The sequence below is a fragment of the Caloenas nicobarica genome, chromosome 5 (genome assembly GCF_036013445.1).
Source record: "Caloenas nicobarica isolate bCalNic1 chromosome 5, bCalNic1.hap1, whole genome shotgun sequence".
In the NCBI taxonomy this organism is placed as follows: domain Eukaryota; kingdom Metazoa; phylum Chordata; class Aves; order Columbiformes; family Columbidae; genus Caloenas; species Caloenas nicobarica.
In genome coordinates, this window is record NC_088249.1 from 49,568,438 (window position 1) to 49,588,913 (window position 20,476).

At 46.9% G+C, this 20,476-nt stretch overlaps 1 protein-coding gene across 1 annotated transcript in view; it reads left to right on the forward strand.

The window, feature by feature from the left end:
• The window catches only part of CRACR2B (calcium release activated channel regulator 2B), a 48,569-nt gene that overhangs the window by 20,465 nt on the left and 7,628 nt on the right, over positions 1-20,476 (forward strand). Inside the window, exons 3-11 of the mRNA XM_065635024.1 lie at positions 1,199-1,310; positions 4,296-4,467; positions 6,628-6,774; positions 9,035-9,125; positions 9,256-9,348; positions 12,802-12,989; positions 13,693-13,764; positions 14,180-14,234; positions 18,360-18,439. Coding sequence (XP_065491096.1) covers positions 1,199-1,310; positions 4,296-4,467; positions 6,628-6,774; positions 9,035-9,125; positions 9,256-9,348; positions 12,802-12,989; positions 13,693-13,764; positions 14,180-14,234; positions 18,360-18,439 — 1,010 coding nt within the window. The remainder of the gene's footprint in view (positions 1-1,198; positions 1,311-4,295; positions 4,468-6,627; positions 6,775-9,034; positions 9,126-9,255; positions 9,349-12,801; positions 12,990-13,692; positions 13,765-14,179; positions 14,235-18,359; positions 18,440-20,476) is intronic.

Consider the following 20,476-nt stretch of genomic DNA (forward strand, 5'->3'; position numbering starts at 1 on the left):
AACAAAACAACAACAAAAAAGAAAAACAAAAAGCAAAAAACCCCACACACACAACAACCAACCAAACAAAACCCCCACCACCCCCACAAAACAATCAACAGTGAAAAAATTCCACTAACTTCTCAGCAAAAAAAGCTGTATAACTGTTTTTGCCTCAATCATAGCTAAAGCCTGATTTCAAAAAATCACTTTAGGCCTGAACTATAACTTTTGCCTAGAATAATTTTTTGCTGCTTTCTGTTTAAAAACAGCATTTGTTAACAGAATCTCTATAGATCTTTGTGACCTTTGTTTGAATAGTTTATCAGGAAGCTTACATGTGGATTGTTTTTCTGCTGTCCTATCTCTCCCTCCATCTATAATTAACACTTGGCAGGTCCATGGCGGTTTAATTATTTGACTTTGTTTTGGGTTGCGTGATGCCTAATTTTGTATAGTTACATGAAAAAATATTTATTCAGTTTTATCTAAGCTACACGTTTAACAGACAGTAATGAAGTTTTAACTTACATCTCGTGTTTGGAAGCTTCTTTGGGTGCCCCTTCACACTAGGTGCTCTGTGCATGTATTGTGAAGGGCAATCTCTCTGCTCCTTGCCTATGTTGTGGGAATCATGATACGGTCCCAACAGGCAGAAGTTGACAGAAGAAAGCAAACAAAATGTTCAGTCCATAACAGAAAGTTAATGATCTGCAAGACTTCCTGCAAGAGCCGGGAACTGAATCCAGACATGCACAAGTCTGTCCTCTCTCACTGGCCAAAGAGACAGAGCTGGTACCTTATGTGCCCATAGAGAGCTCTCCTGGGAGCAGCAGTGGTCACAGGAGGCTGGCAGTGCCCTGGGGACAGCCACCTTTGGGCAGGGGTGGAGGGATGAGGCAAGCAGTGGACTAGAGGCAGTTGTTTTGAAGTGGAGGAGGAAGAGGGTTGAGCTCCTTCCAAACAAAATGACCCGAAGTTCCCTCTCTGCAGTCCTGGTTGAATCATTCACTAATGGAAAGTGTTGCCATATCAGTGGGTCCAAACAGGCGTTTGTGGCATCACTCAGTTGTACTGGCAGACTGTTGCATCCTAGCCAGGATGCCGTGCTGCAAGGGCACACTGCTGTGGGCCAGTGCTGAGGATGGCAGGGACAGGAGCTAGTCACAGGGAAGACTTGAGTCATGTCTTAATTTTGTTTGTTCTTTTGTTGCTGCAGCGGCTCCAGAGTGAACTCCCCCTAACCCTTGAGCAGCTGGAAACTGTTTTCGAGAGCTTGGAACAGAACAATAACGGATACCTGACGCCTGTGGAGTTCAGCATGGGACTAGGTAAGGACTGCACAGAGGCAGAAGAAGGAGAATGCCCACCTATGACACGATGTTTTATGTTGGTAAGAAAGAAAGTGCAGTGATTCTGATGAAACTGTACCAGCTATGCAGGGCAATGCCCCATGCTTATGTGAATATCATTGGAGAAGGTAGGTGTGCAATACTGCTATCCCCCTTCCTGAGGCCTTGTGTTGCCTTCTTCCTCAACTGTTACCTGCCTACCTGGTAGAGCCAGCTCTGAACATCTCCTACTGGAGACAGTACATGCTGCAGCCTGTATCTGGCCATGTGATCCACAATCATCTGGATAAGGGCCCTTGTTGGATGAGGGAACAGAAACATGCCTCTTGGCAACTGTCTCCAGCTGGTTTATGCAGTGCTGTTCAAGGATATTAGTAGGAGTCCTGTTAGCAGGCAAATATGCTTTTGTTTTCCTCTTACTGTTGTATTTTCTAAACACTAGGAGAATGCTAATTCTATACCAGAGTTGTCATACAGCAGCATAAGCAGTGCAGAGGTGTTAAGAAGGAGGAAAGACCATAGAACTAATAACCTTTGCCATAGGTGCTTAGTTACAGAATCACAGTGGTTGGGGTTGGAAGGGACCTGTGGAGACTACACCTACATTTATACAGTCCTAAGATTTCATTTGGCCTTTTGAAGGCAACTGCAAGGCTGGTGTGGCCCCTGGTGAAAATGAGATTGACACCCCTGATCTAGTCCAACCCACCTGCTAAAGCAGGTTCACCTAGAGCAGATTGCACAGGAATGCATCCACGTGGGTTGCCTTAGCTGGTTGTGAATTCTTAGAAAATCTGCACCCAGTTAGCACCTTCCTTGAACATGTAGAGGTGTTAATTGGAGCAGGTCAAAGCAAGTGAACACAGATGGTCTAGGGTTTCCAGAAGTGATTGAGGAGGCTCCTGAATTGCAGTGTCCTGATTGCTCAAATTGTGGCTGCTCATGGCTTTCACACAACTTGGAGAGGGTCATCCTTTTTGGTGCTTCAGTTTGAAGGGCAAGAAACAGCTACCACTGAAAAGAGAAGCCGCAAAGATTTCCTCAAAATAAACATGGGAAGTTGTATCTTGGGCCAGCCTGTTCAGGGAAATGTGTTAACCCATTAAGTGCCTGCTGCCTATGCCTGTTTCTGCCTTGTGCCCCTGCCTGTGGGGGTTGAAGCCTTGTTGGCTGGTTCTGCTGCCTTGACCAGAAACAAGAGTCACCTTGGGAGTGTGGGCTTTCTTGCCTAGCACTGTGTAGAAGGTGAAAAGGCACCATTTGGGCACCTTGGCATCCACAGTGTCATCTGTGTTATGACTTGGTTATTCCCAAATCTCCTTATTTGAGCTATTTGTCCCAGTTATAGCCATAGAGGGCATCATGAGGGTACCTGCCTCAGTGCCATTGCTGACAGAGGTACACAAGATTTCTCTTTGTGTCAGCCACCAGTTGTCAGGTACCATGCTGTGTTGGCAGCCTGGCTCCATGGGACTTGCTCTAGTCTAAGCATACCACTTCCTTTCTACCTTTCTTTATGGTCATTCTTTGTGTATGACTTCATTAAAACCATTTTCAGACTTTGCCCCTAACTCAAGAGTTTGGCCTGACATACTGTTGTCTTCCCTCTGGAGTGTGCAGGGGGGAAATCAAGAGAAGCGGTTCAAGCTGCGATCAAGTCTGCTTTTTGTGAGAGGCTCTTTGCATTGTCTCTGAGAGGTTAAAGGGTGCATCTGCACAACTGACAAAAGAGCATATGTTTAAAATGTTCTATTTAAAGCAATCTGAGATCCTGCTAGGATGTCAAAACAATCTTCAGATCATTCTCTACCTCAATTTTCCCAGCTGTAAAAGAGAGATAATGAGACACGATGATTTTCTTTAAATCCAAAGTGCCTAATCTAAGCCTACCTTCTTAACTAACTGTCTGAGCCTCAGGCATTAATCTGAGTAGAGCCTATATCTTCACACTTTAAGTTATTTTACAGCACATTTTAAGAGTGGGAGAGAAGTGGTTAGGTTCTGGACATATGGAGCTAAGAAGTGGTTAAGTCACTTGAGCTACACAAATAGTGGATATTTTCCCCCTTAGAGCAGCTTCATGTTCTCATCTGTGCTCTGAACATCCTTGGCTCCTGGCCTTGCAGCTGGGATGTCATTTCTGCCTTTTGAACCTAGCAGATATGTTTTAGAAAGGAAGAGTGGCTGCTGATAGAGGTCTGACCTCTGTATACAGAATGGGGAGCCTGCGTTTTGGATAGGATTACTCGATTTGTTTCTCTGAGAAGAATTTGTTCCCAACACCATTATTTGTTATGTCTTGCGTAGCATGAAGTTCTCATAGCATTAGTGTCTCAGCATGAAGCAGGATCCAGATAGCTGGAAGCCATTTCTATGTGGGATGGGGTGGGAGGGCGTTCTCAGAGGGTGAGTTCATTTTGTTCAGATGCTACACAATTGTAGCAAGAGGCGGTCCTTGTCCTGGAGTACTTGAATCAGAACAGATGTAGCACATGAGAAGGGAGGGGTAATGATCTCCTCCTCGCTTTTTTTTAAGCTGGGGACCTGAGGCACGGTGCTGTTCAGTGCCAGGCTTGCAGTCCCAGAGGGAGATTGTGGGATCAGTGGCAACTGAACCCACAGTGCTGCGCCATGGGAGTGAAGTGTCCTAATGCCACATGCTTCATATGCTGAGAATCCAAGGCCGTGGGTGGTAGATCATCTTCATGCAGATGTGAGCAGAGCCCTAACAGCCTGTTGTTGGGCTGGGAGCCAGTTTCAGTCCCAGCATTGCAGACTGGATGCTAACGTCACTCAGGACATCAGAACAGAGGCTCTTTACTGTCTGGGAGCTGTATTCTACATCAGTAGCATGCAGGTAGCTTCTCATGGAGCTCTGTCGGGCTGCCATTTAAATAGCAGCTTATTAAATGGTATTCAGTTTGACTTTTCTTTATTCTCCTTCTTTCCTTCTCCTTCCACCAGGAAAGTTAATAGGGATTGAATTGTGTCAAGGGGCTGGGAGAATGGATCACTCCAGACATGAGGAGACCTTTGAGTCAGGCTGGTCAGATGACTTGGACCCAGCAGATGACGATGAAGATAAACGATTCTGTTCCATGATGGAGCAGCTTGGAGCAGCCCAGATGTTTGAAGAGTAAGTAGGGGAGCTGCATGGCATTACTTCTACCCTTTTTTAATCTTGTAATACCAAGCTTCAAAGTACCAGCAAAGACCAAAGAGGTGAATGGAGCTGCTTGCTATTTGAAGCACTGCTTGGGCTTTCTGTACTGCTGTCTTGGGTTTTCTTATGCTTGGTAACAAATGGAGTGAAGTCTGGGTTTTCTCATCAGTTACTTTTAGTACAGTGCTTTTCTCAAGGAGTTTCCCAAACTAGAGTTCATACCACAGCTGTAAAATACAACAGTAGCATGAAAGCCCATCTGCACACAGCAAATAAAAAGAAGCATGTGAGGGTTAGACAAGGTAAGGAGGATGAGTGTGCTGGCTGTTCCAAAATGGTGTGTGACTGTTCACTTATGTTCAGGCAATCTTATTTCTAAGAGTCTCTGTGAAAGATCTGTGCTCAAGGGGCTGCTTGGGACTGATCTGATCTTGAAGAATGTGAAAGGCTAAACTGGGAAAGGGTTGCTCACCTGAGCCTTGAAACTTGATATTAATGCTCTTGCATGTGGCCCCAGTGTCATCCAGCCTTTTTTAGGGCCTTCCCAAGTGAAGTGTTATGCATAACTGGTTCTTACTGATGCACATCTGCTGGGGCTGGGCTGCCCAACAGCATCTGTGGCAGCCTTTTTTCAGGCATTGTAGTCCAACAGTGTTGCCAGTTTGCCGGGAACAGCCAAGGTAGGGGCAGGAGGTGCACAGGATTGGAGACAGAAGCTGAGAGGGAAGGAGTTTGCTGCTTTCAGAGCTGCATCTATCTTGAAACAGATGTTTTTGCATTGTGATGCAAAGCACCTGCATGTTTCTTTTAATGCTAAACAATTTCTCCTGTCCTGAAAAATTCTGGAAAGCTGTTATGCCTCAAATAACAGGATGACGCTGTGAAAAGCCATATTACTGTTCTGGAAAAACAGTCTCTGCTGTATATAACTCTACTTTGAGAAACATCAGTTCTTAAAGTGGAGTTATCCTGTGTTTTATTTTGACCGCTTACTTGCAGTTTTATGCAATGAGTTCGGTAGCTACTTCATGTCGTGCTTTTGCGCCACACCAGCTGTTGTAAAGAAGTAATATATAACAGAACCTAATTGGGGTCAGAGCAAGCATCTGAACTATCTTCACCGTTTTTGCTAGAAAGAAATGGATTTGTTTCTTAACGGAACTCAATATGTTCTTTTATCTAAACCACAAACTTTTGATGAAGTGCTAGCAACTTTTTCAACTTGGGACAGGAAAAGGAGGCTATTACGCAATGGTGGCAGGAGGAATGAAGAGCTTTTTTTTTTTTTCATAAAGAATATTAAGCGAAACAAATACATAGATAAAGAAAAATATCTATTTGGATAATGTCTGTAGGGTCTATAGGCATAATGATTCTGTATATTTCAAGGCAGTTCCTCCAAAGTACCTCATGGGTTTAAAAACAAAACAAAAAAAGCTCTTCTCTAAAAAGAAACATGAAGTGATGTCTGCAGGCTTATAAGTCTCTTTGGGAAAGTGTAAGCTTATAAATGCTGTGTTCACGTTGTGACAAATTAAATGCCAAAACAGTGATCATTATTGCAGGTTAAGAAAAAGAAGACTTTGGGTTTCAAGGGCTTCCTCCATTATTATCCTGATGCAATGCCTGGGCAAATTTGCTTCTTTTTTTGTGTCTCAGCTTCCAAACCTGTCAAATAAATAAATGAGGTGGACAGTAGAAACCACCAGTACAGTCCTGATGTGAGAACACCACCTATCTGATGTGTGCTAAAATCTCTGGGCCATAACATTTTTCTGCCTGAGCATAGCTCACAGCAAATTTGCTGAAGGTTCATCAGTTTGAATCTTGGTTTAGACACCAAATGTGTTATTGCTGAATACTTGGAAAATAATCATTCCAGATTTGCTTCCTATATTACTTTTCTTTTCCTCTTTCAGGTGGCTTCCTTTATTTTAACCTTGCAGTAGATCTGACTCCACATGCACGCTCTGTCACCATCCAATTTCCCTGTTTCCTATGATGGTGTAATGGAGGTCATCACAGGAGAAGGGCAGTTTGTCTGTCCCAAGTCCATGTTGGAGTTGGTATATCAGTCCGTAAGATGACATAGAATCTCATTTGCTTTCCTTCTCTCTTATATGCTTGCTCCAGTCCACGTGAGATTCGGGACCTCTGGGCTCGGCTACGAAAGGAGCGTCCGGAGCTCTTATCTAATTTTGAAGAGTTTCTGTTGCGTGTTTCATCATACGTAAGGGAGGTCAATCATGAGAAGGAGTCTATGGAACAGGCATTGAAGCGGTAAGGAGAACATCACGGCCATTTGCTCTCAGGAACCAGCTGGTGCTTGGATGCTACCTCAAATCCAAGGAGAGAGTGGGTTACAGGACACACAGATTTTTCTTGCTGTATTAAAATGACTCTTTATCTTGATCTGATCCCCATGGGTTTGTTTTGCTTCAGTTCCCACTCATAACATTTGTTCTGGTTAAAATCCCACTCAAAGCCTGTGCTGGGTCAGCTGAGATAGGGTTAATGTCCACAGGTAGCTGGGGGGATGACACAGCCAGGACAGCTGACCCAAAACTATCAAAAGGGGTATTCCATACCATAGAAGGTCATGCTCAGTTATAAAAGGGAGGCTGGCCAGTGGGACCTTCTGTCTTTCTTGCTGCTGGGGGCGGGGCTGTCTGGAACCCTCTCGGTTCTCTCTGGACTGTGTGGTTCGGGGCTGTTGTGGGTCAGGCATGAGCTGTTGTCCGGGGTGGGGGAGGGGGAGAAGGTTACTGCATGGGCTGTGGTCGGGAATGCACAATTGCTGCTTCAGAAAAGGCGAATGATGATACTGGGTGGATGATTACCACGTGGTGAGAGACTGCACTGTGTATCTATTGCTTTGTATATTCTTTCAATATTATTGTTATTGTGGTGTTTGTTCGTTTCCCTTTATTTGCTGTTCTGTTAAGCTGTTCTTAACCCAACCCACGAGTTTTGCCTTTTCGTGGAATCATAGAATCATTCTAGTTGGAAGACACCCTCAAGATCATCAAGTCCAGCCATAACCTAAATCTAGCACTAAATTGTGTCCCTAAGAACCTCACCTATGCACCTTTTAAACACCTCCAGGGATGGTGACTCCACCACTTCCCTGGACAGCCTGTTCCAATGCCTGACAACCCTTTCCATGAAGAATTTTTTACTAATATCCAGTCTGAACGTTCCCTGGTGCAACTTGAGGCCATTTCCTCTCATCCTGTCTCTTGCTACGTGGGAGAAGAGACCAACACCCGCCATGCTCCTTTCAGATAGTTGTAGAGAGCGATAAGGTCTCCCCTCAGCCTCCTTTTCTCCGGGGAAACAGTCCTAGTTCCCTCAGCTGCTCTCATATGACTCATGCTCCAGGCCCCTCATCAGCTTCGTTGCCCTCCTCTGCACTCTCTCTAGCACCTCAATGTCCTTCTTATGATGAGGGGCCCAAAACTGAACACAGGATTCTAGGTGCAGTCTCACCAGCACCGAGTACAGTGGCACAGTCACTTTCCTAGTCCTGCTGGCCACACTATTCCTGATACAAGCCAGGATGCTGTTGGCCCTTTTGGCCACCTGGGCACACTGCTGGCTCATGTTCAGTCAGCTGTTGTTCAACACCCCCAGGTCCTCTTCCTCCAGGCAGCTTTCCAGCCACTCTTCTCCAAGCCTGTAATGCTGCCTGGGGTTGTTGTGACCCAAGTGCAGGACCTGGCACTTGGCCTTGTTGAACCTCATACAATTGGCCTTGTTGAACCTCATACAATTGGCCTCAGCCCAACTATCCAGCTGGTCCAGATCCCTCTGGGATCCTGAGCCTTCCTACCCTCCAACAGATCAACACTCCCACCCAATCTGGTGTCGTCTGGAGACTTACTGAGGGTGCACTCAATCCCTTCATCCAGATCACTGATAAAGAGATTAAACAGAACTGGCCCCAATACTGAGCCCTGGGGAACACCACTTGTGATCGGCCGCCAACTGGATTTGACTCTGTTCACCACAACTCTTTGGGCCTGGCCATCCACCCAGTTCTTTCTCCATCGCAGAGTACGCCCATCCAGGCCATGAGCTGCCAGCTTCTCCAGGAGAATGCCGTGGGAAATGGCATCAAAGGCTTTACTGAAGTCTAAGTACAAAACATCCACAGCCTTTCCCTCATCCACTAAGTGGGTCACCTCATTATAGAAGGAGATTAGGCTGGTCAAGCAGGACCTGCCTTTCATAAACCCATGCTGACTGGGCCTGATTGCTTGGTTGTCTTGTGTGTGCCACATGATGGCACTCAGGATGATCTGTTCCATGACCTTCCCCCGCACTGATTTCCTGATTCTTCTCCCCATCCCACTGGGGATGGGGCAGGGGTGAGTGAGAGGTATGTGGTTTTATAATAGTTGCTGGCTGGGGAGAGCTGGGGCTAAACTACGACAATGCCTTATGGTTGTTAGTGGGAATCTGTTTCCACCCTCCTCTCCTGTTTTCTTTCTGTATTCTTTTTCTCTCTCCTGACCTGTGTGCACTCTGCCTTTTGTAGGAAGGAGACAGACCATGACCGAGAAGTCAGGTGCCTTTATGAAGAAATGGAGCAACAGATCAAAGCAGAAAGGGAGAGGCTGATCTGCCAGGTACTTCATCTCTCTTGGTTGAAGTCAAACTTTCTCTGGTCTGAAGCAGAGGTAGTGACTCATGTGGCTAAAGAACAGCTCTTACCATGCTGGGTGCTGCATGCACAGCTGTGTATCTTTACCTCTGCAGGAAGCACTGAGACGTGACAGGAGTAACCTGCTCCAGAAGGAACTGCGCAGCAAAGAGCAGGACCTGGAGAAAATCCTCTCCCACCAGAAGAAGGTAACAGGACCCAAATCCTTTCTATAGAAGCACGTCTCTTTCTACTGTCTTTCTGCTAAGGTCCTTTCTGACAGAGAATGGTTTTCATCTGCTGAGGGTTGGTACTAGCAAATCTGGTACTAGTCAGTCTAGCTTTCTCCTGTCTCTGAAGGTATTGAAGTGGTTTGTCAAGTGATTGGTTTGTCTTCAACTGTAATGTCTTCATGTGAATGTTTTGGCCGTGCATTTTCTTATCTCCTGTGTTTTCTTTTGGCACAATCTTCCTATCAGTTTTACAATAACTATTTGGCAAGGAAGATGGAGTAAAAATTCGGAAGTTTTGAGTTTGGAACCTTTTGTGGTGTGTAAGAAAGCTGCCTATGGACATAAAAGAGCCAAATTTCTCTAATTTGTGTTTTCTGACTGCTCCAAAATAACCCAGAGTGAGCAGTTCTGTGACACTTAGAGCTGTACCTACTGTATATTTGCATTTCAGCACCTAATGGCATACTGATTAACCAGTCACAGAAACGAACAAAGCGGAAACTTCCCTTTAGCCTGCTGGCCCTGGCATGGATGTTTGTATGGGATTGTCGATTCTGGATGTCTTTTTCCTTTTTGTCTGAAGAACTGAGACCCCCACAGAAACAAGTCATGGGAGGTACCTGTAAGATGCTGGTGACTGGGTGGATCCAAGTTGGATACCTAGCTGTGATGTAGATGAAACAGCACTTCTCCAAAATCATCAGCTCGTTGTGCAGCAGCTGGAAAAGCCAGCAAAACTTAGGTGCCATCAGGAAGGATATTGAGAATAAGACAGAGGATGTAATTTTCCTGCTGCCCACACCCTTGATATGCCTCAATTGATGTGTGCAGTTCTGGTCTCCTCTAACTCCACTGTGTCCTTCTTGAGTATGAAGTTATAGAGAACGAATATGATTAAGGAAATGGAGCATCTACCTTAGGAAGAGAAACTAGGAAAGCTTAGACTTGATTTTGCAGAGGAAGAGACTGAAGGAAGATATAAGTGAGCTTTATGGACTTGGGAAGGTAGTGGATAAGGTCCATATAGAACTGTTATTCCCTAAATCCTGCAACAGCAAAGATGAGGGACACTCAATGAGACCAGTATGAATTTTAAATAGAAGAACATACTTCTTTACACAGAGATTAGTGCTGAGCAGTTCAAAAACAGATTGGACAAAAAAAATGGACAACAGGCTTGCAAATGTTTATTAAAAGGAGGAACAGTCAGGGATGTGGCCTCTATCATCCCTAGTCTGGGGACCATCGATGCTGGGGATGTATGAAAGGAATGGACCATAGTTAGGTGTCCAGGCATGCTCTTCCTACGTAGCATCTCCTCTTGTCATGGGCGAAGGCAGAGTACTGAGCTACACGGACACTTATTCTTACTTGAATGGCCATTTCTGATATTCTTAGCTTAGTACAAGCCTCAGAGTTACATGGATAATCAGGTCCCTCTTGTGGTGTAAGACCAGTACTGTGATCATGCTATTCTATGGTATTGCTTTCAAGTACAGACAACAAACAAAAAGCTGTGATAGAGATTTCTTAAGGAGGGGCATGTGTGCTTTACTTGAAGCCTGTCCCCTGGCTTATTGAAAGATCCAAGGGCTGTGGGCAGACATTTCTGGTTTTTAGTCTCAACTCCACTTCTCAACATATGTGGTCACGCTCAAATTTTCCCTGATGTCCGAAGGACTGGAAGTCTGCAGACAAAGCTGGATGTGACTTGTGCTTGTAGCCTCAGCGAGGAGAGACGTGGGGCTTGTGTTTCAAGAAACCTAGGAAAGGTCAGCTCTGTTCACTCCTGCTCATGACTGTTGTATGCGTGTGCTGGCAGAGGGCAGGGTAGCAAGAAAAAAACGCACTTCATCTTGTGCCACAGTGTCCTGCTTTACTTTCTCTTTGAGAGTCTATCTGAAGGTGCAGAATAGAAGCATAGAATCATTTTGGTTGGAAGAGATCCTTAAGATCATCAAGTCCAACTATAACCTAAATCTATCACTAAACCATGTCCCTCAGAGCCTCATCTATATGCCTTTTAAACACCTCCAGGGGTGGTGACTCCACCACTTCCCTGGGCAGCCTGTTCCGCTGCTTCACAACCCTTTCTGTGAAGAAATTTTTGCTAATGTCCAATCTGAACCTTCTCTGGTGCAACCTGAGGCCGTTTCCTCTCGTCCTATCAACTGCTGCTTGGGAAAAGAGACCAACACCCTCCATGCTACAACCTCCTTTCAGACAGTTGTAGACAGCGATAAGGTCTCCCCTCAGCCTCCTTTTCTCCAGGCCAAACAGCCCCAGTTCGCTCAGCTGCTCCTCATAAGACTTGTGCTCCAGGCCCCTCACCAGCCTTGTCGCTGGTGGCAAGAAGTTGTCACACATGGTATTTAAAGGGCTAACCTTGCCTCTGTACTCAACACTTTCGGGGACTTTTAGGAATTGTGATCTCCTGTCCTGTGTTCTGCTTGTGCTGCTGTCTCTAACACAGCCATCTAGCCTTGAACCTTGTGGAAGCTGACCCTGCTACCTATTATGCTGGTCAGAACTGGCTCCTGGTGCTCTCCTCTGGTTGGAAGCATGGATTGTATAATTTCATTTTGGTGATGTAAGTTCTCAGGTGGTTACCACAATTTCTGCATAGCACCAGCTTCAGCATAGGGCCTTGGTTAGCTGGTATGGCTGGCTAGATACTGAAGTGTCAGTATGATCCTTCTTGAGATGCCCTACTTGTCATCTGAGATGGCCAGGTTCGACTGCTGCATCTGTCTTTGACTCTTTCCCAGACTACACCAAACATTTGTGAGGAATCACGTCACTGGTTGAGTACATGACAGCAGGCTTTGAACTTCCCAAATCAGGCTTGTTAGTTGTGCTGGAATTGGGCTGTCTAGAGTGCAACTGTGCCCCAATGGCATTTAAACAGCATCTCTAGCCTGAGGTCCTGTCTCCAATGGTAGTAAAGGCCACCCAATCACCTGACTTTCTAGATGTAGTGTGAGATACCCCCAGCACCTCAATATATCCCTCTTTCAGCTGCCATGGGCTCAGGAAGCTCCCAAACTAAAGGATACATTTCAACAACTCTGCTTAATAAGTCCCAACAGACACACCCCTGCTTCTACCCAAATTTTTCCAGTCCTCCTTTGACCCTCATTTGTACTCTGATCTCTACAGTGCCTGATAGCAGCAAGCTCCTCATGCTGCCTGAAGCGCTTCCTCAGCTATGCCTAATTGCATTGCTTGCTCTCCACTACTGGCATGATGAGAAATAATTGCTTCCAGTTCACTTTCTCGATGCCACTGGTGGTCCTGTAGACCTCAGTTGTGTTTACCTCCCTTCCACCTCATTGTTTACATCTGCCTTTTCAGCCTGTTTTTACAGGCATGACTGTAGCACAAACCCCTTCCTCTCTTGTGTTTAACCCCTCCTTCTCTCTGTTGCAGCTGGAACATCAGCTACAGTCTCTGAACTCAGAGCAACTGGAGACCCGTGTGCAGAATGAAAGGCTCCGACACCTGAATGAAAACCTGCTGGAAGAGCTGGAGAAAAGCAGATGGGAGCTGGAGGTAGTAAAGGGGCAATTACAGAAGCTCCAGAAAGAGGCCCAGCTTGAGCAAGAGCAGAAGGACAGGTGGGAATGGGCAGGGACCCAGGCGGGGTGGGCAAGGGTGAAGAGGAAGAGTGGGCAAGAGGAAAGGTGGGCAAGTAGTTGATGAAAAAGGATCTCTAATTAGAACCTTGGTCTCATCAGAGGATTGCTTGTCTCTTCTTGAGGAAAAGAAATAGCACCCTAGTGGTCTTATGGGCCTAAACAGGGAGTGATATTGTTACCTCCCACCTGCTTTTAGTGGGAAGTGAATATGTTCATTGATATTTGGCTGTAAAAGCACTGTAAAAAATACAGGTATTCCTCAGCGTTAAGGAGGCTTCTGCTCCATGTGTTTTCCAGTTCGCCATTGCCTCCATGAAGTTCCTGCAGATACTCTTCTAATCACTTGCATTCCTGGTTTTGGGTTTAATCTAACAATACTTAGCTGAAACACTGGGATGTTTCAGATCCAGATCGCAGTGAGCATCCTTCCCATCTCTAGAAGCTGTGGAAACTGGAGTGTGAAAGGAGAAAATGAGTTGCCTGCCCTCACGTTGGAGGAGAGTGGGAGAGCTGGAGTACAACCCAGCCAACCCAGCTCCTGTGGCCGTGCTGCTTCCTCTGAATCCTCCTAGCACAGAGCAGGCCCTTACCTTTGAGAATACGAGGAGTGTCTCTGAGAAAGGGATCTTAGTATTTCCTCTCCTATTAATTTATTTCCCCTTTTAAAATCCCCTATGCCCAGGGATGTGTATAGAGTCTCCAAGAACATGCGGAAGGAGAAACAAAGCCTCCTTCGGCAGCTGGAGCTCCTCAGGTACGAACAGAGCTGGGGGAGGTGCTGAGCTTTTATGCACGTAAGGGGCTGAGGTTTAAGCACTGTGTTTGTTTCTCCCACAGAAAGCTATAGGAGTGTATTCAAGCTGTGCTCAGACACTGCTTGTTTTTCTAGGTCCAGACAGAGTTGTGCAATCTGGCCAACTCTGGCAGAGTACAGGCTGTGTTATTTCACCAAGTAATCCCTCCACTGGAGGAATTTAGTCCTTCCTGCTAAGGAGACCATGTGGAGCCCATTATCTGAGCTGTGTTACATGGAAATCCCAACATGTCTGGCAATAAATAACATCTTTTTCTGTGTCCCAAGCTCCTTTTCTGTTCTAGCTTTCAAATGTTGGTCTTTATTTCTGAATGAGTACTTCATTGTGTCTCTCCTGTGTCTTCCTTTGGAACAGAGAGATGAACAAGAAACTTCGAGATGAGCGAGATGCTTTTGAAGCCAAGAAGCTGGTTAGTCTAAGAAAGAAAATCCTAATTCCCAGCCACCCTCCTTTCATCTGCTGCTGTTGCTGTTACCACTCAGGGGCCTGTCACTTCCACGGGGGACAATGACCTGAGCTCACGAGGCCTGATGTGGTGCTTAATACAGACTTCACAGCACCTCTCTGCCCGTGCTAGAGACGAGCTGCTCTGGTTGCTGTGGCCAGCTACCTGGGTTTAACCCAAGGCGTGTTAGCTTGTGACTGTCACGCAGCCCCGTGCAGGGCTGCAGTGAGTGCTGCCTGCTGCACACATGGGGTCTGTGCGTTGTGACAGACACCGGGCACATGCAAGGAGGGGAGTGAAGCTGCATGCATCCCTGGAGCTGGGTGGTGAGGAAGAAGATGGATTCCCAGATGTGCTGCCAGCTGACGGGGCATGGAGGGGCATAGGAGGGTTTCAGAGTTTCTCTGAGTTTGTAGCAGATGTTTTCAGATGTTCATGTGGGGCAGCTCCCCATTCCTGTGAACTCTGCTGGGGTGGAGGTGCAGCAGTGAGCCTTGTGTCAAAGGGCTAGGAGAAAGCAGGGGGCCTCTGACATCTGGAATAGTCAACTCCATCTCTGGCCTTCCCCAGTCTCCAAGATAAGTATGAATATGTGATCTTATTCTTTTTTCATGAAAAAGTCTTTGTGTTGCCAAATGTCAGTGGCAAGGCTGCTCTGCACTATTCTTGGACCCCTCCCTGCCACCGTGTGTCTTTCCCTGCTCTGCCACCATGCCCCACTTGAAGATCTGGAAGTAGCTGTCTTGCAGTGAGGGTAAGCAGTGGTAGGCTGTGAGAGATTTTCTGGCTGGTGCATAAGAGAACATGGAAGGAAGCACATGGATGGTGCCCAGCTAGGGGATGAGATACCTTGCTAGGGGAGAGGCTGGAGTTCTCCAAGTGGACTAGCAACTGTGTAAAATAAGTTCAATAACTGTTTTGGATGGAGATGAGGGGTGTGTGTGTGCCTTGCTGTGTGTGTTTCTGAAATCTGAAGGAAGACTTTTTTATATATATATATATATATATATATATATATATATATATATATTTTAAAGCTGCTAGGTGTGTGTGTGCACCAGAGCTCCCTGCTCCCTCATAGAAAAATAATAAACACAGTCACTCTGTAGCAGAGTCCAGTGCAAGCAGGCAAAGAAAGTGGTTTGTTCTCTGCTTTCTGTGTGTAGTGCTTCATCAGCTTCTGGGTTCCTGTGGGTGGGATGGGTGGCCTGTGGAGACCACGGTTCAGGTATGTGCCTCTGGGCGTGCAAAGCTTATCTGCTTCTACTCTGTTCTCCTCTCCTTTTACCCCACTAGGACCTGCTCAGGGCTGCTCTGAAACATGACAGTTGCAGTTGCTCTCTTTGGAGCCTAGCAGAGAGAGTCACAGTACGGAGGAGCCACTTTCTTCTCTCTGTGCAGGCAGTAGGGAGGGGGCAGCGGGGTGAACTCCTCCTACCATCATTGCTCATCTGGCAAGCCTGGGTCATGCTGAGCAGATGAAGCCTGTATTGCAATAAGGTGTTTTCCTGGGTCAGCCAGGACATCTTGTTGGCCACTCCCATTTCAGTCCGCAGGAAAGCAGGGCTCCAGGGGATTGCAGAGATGCTGCTATCATCATACACCTGCAGAAGATCTGCTGTCCAGCCTGTCCCACTGTAAGGGGTAGAGAAAATAGCAACGCTTCCCAGCAGCAGCAAAAAGAAGAGTCTAGCCTTCTGATGGGGATCCTTAGTGTGTGACACTCTCTCTGCCAGAGGCTATCACTGCTTTTATAGGCTTAAAAAGAAACCCAAGGCCTTGATACCCTCTGTTAGTGCTAGTTATTAGTGTTAGTTATTTCCGTGAAATGAAGGTGTGATGAACAGTGGTTCTTTCATAGCTTGGAAGGAGGAGTTGGGCTGTACGCAGCTGATAGCAACCCAGCTGCTGCTCCTTTGCACTTCTCAGTGCCCAGCGTAATACCTTGCTCTTCATAAGAGCTTTGGTCTTGCCAGGGTGGACAGACCCTAGCCCCACTGCACTGTGGGGCACTGTTTTGCCACAGTGTCAGAGTCAGATAACAATGTGTGGCTGTTTCTGCCTGTGTGCAAACTACTGCTGGGTGTTTTTAAAACCCAGGGGTAGCGGATTCAGTTTCACACCCATGACCCATCTAGCTATGGAGTTATGCTTGCATGCTGTATGTTGACAGTGCAAATTTCATGTCTGCTCACCATGAAGAGTGTTTTGGGAGTTTGACTGCATTGCACATGTATTTGTATTTCACTGATAAACTAGAAACTTCCCCATCCAAAATGCTCGTATGTGTGCTGCTGTTGTGGAATCCTTGCCACTGTGTTTTACAGCTGTGATGTCATGTCTGTCTCTTTACCATCCCAGTGAAAAGCCAAATGTTACACAAACGTGGCAGGCCAATAAAGCATGGCAGAACCAATGGCAAAACATGCCCCGTTGTTTCTCCTTTCTTATCCAGGTACGTACTCTGCAGGCTGTTTCCTCCCCCGGTAGGGTGGTTCCATAGCAGATTGCCTGGAAGGCCCTTTGCACTGCAGGTGACTTGAAGGTCATGCCTCAGTTCCCATGGGCTATAACACAATTTCCTTGTTCCCGTGTGTCTAGAGAGAGCCCTTGAGTGAACCTGCTCAAACCCTGCAAACTGCCTCCTCCATTCTCGCTGGAGAACCACTGGTTGGCTGAACCACAGCCTGATGTCAGTGTTGACCAAAGAGTCAGTATGCACTCGGCAGTCCTTTGCCTTGGAAGACATGCGCTCCACAGTTGTGAGCCTCTCAGTGTTGGATTGCTTCTGTGGCTAGAGTGTCTCCTGAACACCAGTTTTATAAATAAAAAAAGTTTGTTTGTTTTTTTACCTCAAAGTTCCTAGTTGGGTGAGGTCCTTTGTGGAATCCAGAGTGTCTCCTTTTGTTAGGCTTTGTTATGGTAAAGGTGTCCTGGGAGTTTTCTCCAACAGACCAGCTTTTAAATTTTTTGCCTTTTAAAATAAGCCAGGGGTTATTAAATAAATAGTCTTCGTAGTCCTCCCCTGGGCTGTGGGCAGCACAAAGGAAGAGCTGTCCAGATCTGTCTGCACGTGGTCAGTTCAAAACTGCTGCCAGAGGCAGATCTGGCAGGCTACAAACACTTCTTTTCCCACCTTTACCCCCACAAATAACTTGTGTGGATGTGTCAGAAATCTCCAGACTTACTGAGCTAGTACACCTCCGTTTCCTTCAAGGCTGAGGTGGTGGGTACCTTGCCATGTTGTCTCTCACTTCGTATTTTGTGTGTGCAGCCAGAGCAATTAGTCCATTTGGGAGTGGGGAGGGCTAGACTTTAGCGTGGCATTTGGAGGAGCTGGCAGGTCAATCCTCTCTCTGCCACAGGGTCTCCTGCATGATCTCAGGCAAGTTGCTCATCTTTGACTCTGCTGGGGATGACAAAGCTGCTGTAGGGGAGAAAGAGAGTTGCAAGGGGAGTTGTCCTGCTTTCTGCTTTTCTGGGGAGCTGTTAAACACTGTTGTAGGAAGTGTGTAGTCTGAGGTAAGTGGGAGGAAAGCTTGGAGAGGGACATTCATGTATAGCGGAGCATGTGCATTGGCCTTTGCAGAGAGGTGGTCTTCCTTTCTTATGGTCCATGTGCACCTCTGGGTGAGTACCAGTGGCGGAGGAGGGTACTAGTGCCTTCTGAGGAAGGAGCAATTGGTCTGTCCCACAAAACATCAGCATAGTAAGAAGGCAGGTGGGGAAATAAGAGATTCAGCTGTGAGACCAAGTGGAGAACAAGCCACAGAAATAAAAGCTCTGGCTGGCTAAAGGAAGAGTTCAGTTTGGGGCACCATGAGTTTTGTTGGATTTTGTTGCAAATGGGAAAGCAGCAATAGTGATGCCTTCTTGCATGAGTTAAATGAGCTGAACTGAGAAAAGCAAGCCCTGTGCTCACCTCTGTTCAAGCCTGCCAGCAGGGCACTGCTGCATGGTGTGGGGCTGCCAGGGCTCTGGTATTGCCTTCCTGAAGCAATCTGCATGGGTGGCAAGTGGTTGAACTGGGGCTAGTCAGGTTCCTGGATCCTAATCACATTCTTCATTCCTTTTCTCTTCAAATTCCAGGCACCTCAGAGCAGAAAGCTCCTGTTGAAGAAAGGGTCAGTGCTAGGCAGTTACCTGCTGGATGACAAGCCGGTCAGACGGTTAGATGGGCATCTGTGTTGTGTTTGTGGTGTCAGTCTGTGCCCACTGGAGTATCCTGTCAGTCAAGCTGTGCCCTGTGTCTGGTTTTCCCACCTTGGTGCTGGCTGGTTTTGGGAGCATGGTGGGGGGTGCAGCTTGACTGTGGCTCTAGCTGTCTCTTGGTATCAGGTGGTGTTGGCTCAGTGAGAAGCTGAGGATACTGCTAGCTAATTTCCACAGCAGGGTGGCTCCCCTCTGGGCTGCTTCTACATGTAGCAATGGGGGAGCAAACCGAAATGCCATCAAAAGCGATGGGAGCATTCATAGCGTGGGAGTCACAAAGGCTGCCTCTGATCGAGTCAGGCAGCTCCATTAAAATGACTGGATCATCTCCCAAGTGTGCCAGTTCCTCCTTGGCCAGCAATCCTGTCCACTGGCATCCTGTGCCAGAGCCCATATCCCTGGGTCATGGGAGAGGGCAGGAGTTGCACAAGGCTAGTGTTCTCTCTGGCAGCTGAAAGCCACAAGGAGAGGGCGCGGCTCCAGGTGGGTTCATCCTACCCTTCTCCTTCCACACCTATGCAGATGCTTACCTGGCACACCAGGCCTCCCCTTCAGCCAAGGCAGGTGAACATGTCTGTGTGACCAAGACCTTTTTTTTTTTTTTTTCACCCTACATGCAGACTGCACAGTGGTTTCAATACTCATGTACGCCTGCTTGCCTGAACTGTGCTGGCATTAAGAATCAGTCCTTGCAAACTGGTTGTGTGACCAGCACATCAGTAGTGGCCAAAAGCCTGGCTCATGGACTGATGGAAAACCAGGTAAACTGTGGAACAGGGCTGATTCTTGAGCCCAGGCTGGGAGGTTGCTTAGATAGGTCTGAGGCAGAGCTCTGTCATAGCTGTGTGACTAGCAGACATTCTGTCCATGGGATCAGACAATCAAGTTGCCCCATCAGCTACTTCTTGCAAAGATTCTGCTAGCTGCTGCTGGCATAAACCCACTGGAAAGGCTTAACAGGTGGAGAAGTCTGGCAGAGAGGGTTATGTGAAAAGGAGAGAGGTATTTGTTGATCCTGTCTCTGTCCCAGTGCTGTGTCACACCACATTGCTTGAGAAACATGAATAGAATCCATTAGATCTGAAGTCACTGTTCAGAAAGTTTTGTGTTTGTCCCTTGCCTCCCACTTTCTCAAAGATGCCTTTGAATCTCAGCCCCTCATTGCTGTGACTCCTGCCAGCCCTGAGAGCTGGAGGCTGTTCCCCAGAGCCTGAGACTGGGAGGATGTGTCTATTTTGCATGGAGAGAGGTTCCAGCTGGCCTGGCTCTGGGCTGGCATTTGGGGTAGATGCAGGGATGACGACCAGGAATGTGAGCTCCCTTTCATGGAAAAAGTTTAGGCATGGGTGAGTTTTGCAGCCCTGATGGGGTGTATTTGGAGGAGTGAGAAGAGTTGTTGCCTTGATTCCTGCACTAGTAGCAAGAGAAAAATGTTGCAGAGAGAGGTGGGATGTGCTGCCTCTGAAGAGATTGACTGTAGTAAGCCTCTCTAATTTGCTTCCAAATGCAATCTGTTGGCCAATTAAGGCAATGTAGATATCTGTGGTGGATAAAGCCATTCAGTTGAGTTCTAAGCTTTCTCACTCCCTTTGTCTAGTTCTTTAACTATGGAAAGCCAAGGTAGAGCTAAGATGCTGTCTTGCTTCTCAGCAATGATTCCAGTAGTTTAAATTGGTTATTCTAGCTGTTGTTTTGAAGATTATTCTTCCACTTAACCATGTCAGCTCTACCCCCATGAGCAAAGTGCATCAGCCTGCTTTTGTGTAGGTACAGTCAGTGCAACACCTACTCCACACTACCACAGCTGGTTAGAAGCTTGCAAAAATAAACGTCCTGGCTCCCTTACCTCAGGCTAGGTGCAGATGCAGGCCAGAGCAGAGCCGACACCAGGCAAAGTGACCCTGGTGTGAGCATGTTCACTGCACTTTGCACACTTGTAGCAGGTTTCTGCTGCCTAAACTCAGCAAGACTCTGCTACAGCAGTGTTTGGAAGT